The 5,000-nt window shown below is 43.4% G+C and overlaps 1 protein-coding gene across 1 annotated transcript in view; it reads right to left on the bottom strand.

The window, feature by feature from the left end:
- The window catches only part of LOC138945480 (uncharacterized oxidoreductase TM_0325-like), a gene marked incomplete in the record, with an annotated part of 35,076 nt that overhangs the window by 479 nt on the left and 29,597 nt on the right, over positions 1-5,000 (bottom strand). The window contains 3 exon segments of the mRNA XM_070316910.1: positions 1-913; positions 3,170-3,230; positions 4,888-4,924. The exon segment at positions 1-913 is cut by the window's left edge and continues 479 nt beyond it. Of these exon segments, the coding sequence (XP_070173011.1) occupies positions 611-913; positions 3,170-3,230; positions 4,888-4,924 (401 nt within the window).

The following is a 5,000-nucleotide window of genomic DNA, read 5'->3' as shown; positions in this document are numbered from 1 at the left end:
ACATGCACACAGATCATGTTTCCGAGGGCAGTACGCAATTTTCATTTGCACATAAAACCCAACACAAATACGTCATCTTTCTGCTACGTCACTCCTCTACTCAGAAAGCCCAGCATTACGTCATCCCTCTAAACCAGAAGGTCCACCATTACGTCACCCCTATAAGTTAAACCCAGAAGGCCCACCATTCCCTCATCCCTCCACTCAGAAGGCCCACTATTACGTCATCCCTTTACCAATAAGGTCAAATTATGACATCGGTCATCAATATATCATTACGTTATTTCTCTACCGAGAAGGTCAAACTATGACGTCATCAATAAAGCATGACGTCAATACTCTCTACAGAGAAGGTCAAGCTATGACGCCATCCCTATAGCATGACGTCAATACTCTCGACACAGAAGGCCAAGCTATGACGCCACCCCTATAGCATGACGTCAATACTCTCTACAGAGAAGGTCAAGCTATGACGCCATCCCTATAGCATGACGTCAATACTCTCTACAGAGAAGGTCAAACAATGACGTCATCAATAAAGCATGACGTCAATACTCTACAGAGCAGGTCAAGCTATGACGTCATCCCTATAGCATGACGTCAATACTCTCTACAGAGAAGAAGAAGAAGGTCCATGCGCGCCCGCTTTTATGAGCTCAGCCAGCTGCTGCAGACGGAGCTCGGTTGGGACGATGTTGAAGTCGCCCATGTTCTTCATCTCCACCATCTGCTCGGACACGACCTGTGGCTGGATTGACGGCATGACCAGGGCGCCTCTGTCCACGGGCAGACAGGCCCCGGTCATCGCGTTGGCCAGGTCAGACGCCAGGAAGCCGATGACCGAGGCTATGTCCTGCATGCTACACGAGCCGCCTAGAGGTTGCGTCCTCTCCACCTCGGACAGCTGCATCGACTGGAGAGAAATCACGAAACAAATAAAAAAAGAAAGAAAGAAACACATACACACACGCACGCACCGGCGCAGGCACGCAAGCACGTATGCACGCAAAAACGCACGCACGCTCGCACACACACACTCGCACACAAACTCACACACACCAACAAATGTCACAACATGAAGAGTGCAAGGAAGGTACAGACAACACACACACACACACACACACACACACACACACACACACACACTCGCACACACACTCACACACACCAACAAATGTCACAACATGAAGAGTGCAAGGAAGGTACAGACAACACACACACACACACACACACACACACACACACACACACACACAGATTAACAGAGAAGATGACTATCTTTATGAAATGAGGCCGAGTGCTGATTTAGAAGATCTGAGAAACAAAGGGACGTAAGCGCTCTAAATGCATACGTCATGTGTAACAAGAGTAAGTGGGAGTTAATTAAGCAGTACCAACCCCTTGGCACCGGAGACAATAACAATTCATTGAAATGAACAAGCAAATTGCAAGGATATCTATTCCGCCATGCTCTCACTTACTCTTGTTGCACATTGTCTTACGCATTTAGAGTGCGTACGTCCCTTCGTTTCTAAAAAAATGTGTTTACTGCATACTGACCACAGGCCAAGATAGGCTACATCAAATTAGGCAACGACAGCAAAATTGAAAGATGCTCTTATTCCGTGTAAAAACCAAAACATATCTGTGGCCTACAGTGTGCTCGCGCACACAAGATGAAATGCACCTTTAACCTTCGCCGTAGGTCGCTAAAAACATTCTTTGCAGCACGTCGTGAGTACCAATGTAACCATACTTCTCAAAGAAGGAAAAACATGCACGGGTAAACAAAACAAGAACAAGGCACAACCACAACTCACACAAACGTAGGCACACACACACACACACACGATACAAAAAGAACAGGAAAGAAAAAAAATAAAAATAAAAAATAAAAGAAAAAAAAGAAAAATAAATAAAAAGGATGTACAAGAAAAAAATACCCGCGGTTCTCAAACTCCCGCTCGAGTTCGCTGCTTGTTCCTTGAGCCATCTTGAAATAGATCAGAACTCTTCTCAGAAAGAGAACCAGAAAGTCACATTACACTGTTAGAAGTATGGTTACAAAAGTACTCACGACGTGCTGCGAAGATAGTCGATGTTTGACCTTTGTTTATTTAATTACCTGTCAATCAATTTTAATGCGGGTTTAGGAGATAATAGATTTTTAGGTGTTTGAGGCATTTCCAAAAGCTCATTACAGAATTCCACCTAGTTTTCGAGATATTCGCAATTAAAGTCCGGACTGTTACTAAAGTACTCACGACCTACGGCGAAGGTTAAGTATCCAAAATGCGAAGACGCACATGTCAGTGGGGTGTGTCAGAACTAAAAATAGAAACTAATGATTGAATCACACGGAACAGACGAGTTCCGGAAATGACTGTCTCGGGTTTGTATGGCTTAATTGTGAAAGAGTGAGTACCCTTGCATTTGCGCAGACAAATTTTGCTATGTGCTTCCGGTACACGTGTTTGAGACACGCCCTCTTGCTAGTGAATGGCCTGAAATGTCACGTTGGAAAGTTTCCCAAAGTGACATTATTTCCTACGTGACATTCTAGGCCAGTCACTAGCGAGAGGGCGTATCCCAACCACGTTATATGAAGTCTTATATCGCGCGCGTATCTCCAGACTCGGACTCAAGGCGCAGGGATCTATTTATGCCGTGTGAGATGGAATTTTTTTTACACAATACATCACGTATTCACATCGACCAGCAGATCGCAGCCATTTCGGCGCATATCCTACTTTTCACGGCCTATTATTCCAAGTCACACGGGTATTTTGGTGGACATTTTTTTTATCTATGCCTATACAATTTTGCCAGGAAAGACCCTTTTGTCAATCGTGGGATCTTTAACGTGCACACCCCAATGTAGTGTACACGAGTCGAAGGGACCTCGGTTTTTCGTCTCATCCGAAAGACTAGCACTTGAACCCATCACCTAGGTTAGGAAAGGGGGGGAGAAAATTGCAAACGCCCTGACCCAGGGTCGAACTCGCAACCTCTTGCTTCCGAGCGCAAGTGCGTTACCACTCGGCCACCCAGTCCATGCGGGAAGCACAAGGGAAAGTTTGTCTGCGCAAATGCAAGGGTACTTCCTCTTTCTGAACCTATGTAAACCCGACAGAGCTAGGGCTATTTCCGAAAAACCTCTATTACTGACCAAATCAGGAAGACCCAGCTGCAACCATTCCTCGTCTGTGTCTGTCATTGTACCGCCCGGTCTGAAATCACACCAGTCAAATACTGCAGTCCACTCACGACAAAAGAGAGTTGAAGCTAACAAATAGAAGAAAATTCAACATTGGGCATACTCCAGACATAGCCCCTTGGAAGAGACGTCACATACTGAAAGAAGAGTGACAATTGTGAGATTCATTCAATGTGAATTCATTCAAATTCAACATTCGGCATACTCCAGACATAGCCACTTGGAAAAGACGTCACATACCGAAAGAAAAGTGACAATTTGGAGATTCATTCAATGTGAATTCATTCAAATTCAACATTGGGCATACTCCAGACATAGCCCCTTGGAAGAGACGTCACATAATGAAAGAAGAGTGACAATTTGGAGATTCATTCAATGTGAATTCATTCGCATTCAACATTGGGCATACTCCAGACATAGCCACTTGGAAAAGACGTCACATACCGAAAGAAAAGTGACAATTTGGAGATGCATTCAATGTGAATTCATTCAAATTCAACATTGGGCATACTCCAGACATAGCCACTTGGAAAAGACGTCACATAATGAAAGAAGAGTGACAATTTGGATATTCATTCAATATGAATTCATTCGAATTCAACATTGCCCCATTGGGCATACTCCAGACATAGCCACTTGGAAAAGACGTCACATACCGAAAGAAAAGTGACAATTTGGAGATTCACTCAATGTGAATTCATTCGCATTCAACATTGGGCATACTCCAGACATAGCCACTTGGAAAAGACGTCACATACCGAAAGAAGAGTGACAATTTGGAGATTCATTCAATGTGAATTCATTCGCATTCAACATTGGGCATACTCCAGACATAGCCACTTGGAAAAGACGTCACATACCGAAAGAAAAGTGACAATTTGGAGATTCATTCAATGTGAATTCATTCAAATTCAACATTCGACATTGGCCACATTTAGCCCCTTGGAAGAGACGTCACATAATGAAAGAAGAGTGACAATTTGGAGATTCATTCAATGTGAATTCATTCGCATTCAACATTGGGCATACTCCAGACATAGCCACTTGGAAAAGACGTCACATACCGAAAGAAAAGTGACAATTTGGAGATGCATTCAATGTGAATTCATTCAAATTCAACATTCAACATTGGGCATACTCCAGACATAGCCACTTGGAAAAGACGTCACATACCGAAAGAAAAGTGACAATTTGGAGATGCATTCAATGTGAATTCATTCAAACTAACATGGGGCTGTATCTGGATATTGCCCAACATTGATTTGCTTATGTATTAGTTTGCTTATGCCATTGCAATGTAACATGCTTCACTCCATCTTTAAGTTTGGATCGATAAACGCATGCAGGAAAAAAAAATATGGGTAGCGCCGTATGTATGGCAGCTCGCTTTCCCCGGGGAGAAAGCAGCCCGAATTTCCATGAGGGTAACCTCACTGGACTGTAAATCTTATCCAATCCAAACTTGAATGGCTTTATTGAGTAAGGTGCGCTACTCTAGCTCTTTGAGTGTTGAATGAGACGGTAATTACTGTGTGCTGAGTTTCATGATCGAACCATGATATGTTACGTCTTAAATTGATAAAAGTAACAACTTATTCACTTTCATGTTTTTATTTTTGAACAGTAAAAATACCGCTTCTTCAGAGATGAAAGTAAAACTGTCTACTTACATAACTGCATTGGCGCGCACCCCGTGTCCAGCCATTTCTGTAAGATACGGGAAAAAGTGAGAAGGGGGTAGAAAGAGTGTGCGCACACACACACACGCACGCACGCACGCACG

This window comes from Littorina saxatilis, linkage group LG13, assembly GCF_037325665.1.
Source record: "Littorina saxatilis isolate snail1 linkage group LG13, US_GU_Lsax_2.0, whole genome shotgun sequence".
Classification (NCBI taxonomy): domain Eukaryota; kingdom Metazoa; phylum Mollusca; class Gastropoda; order Littorinimorpha; family Littorinidae; genus Littorina; species Littorina saxatilis.
Note: the sequence above shows the minus strand (reverse complement) of the source record. Positions and strands in the feature narration are given on the sequence as shown.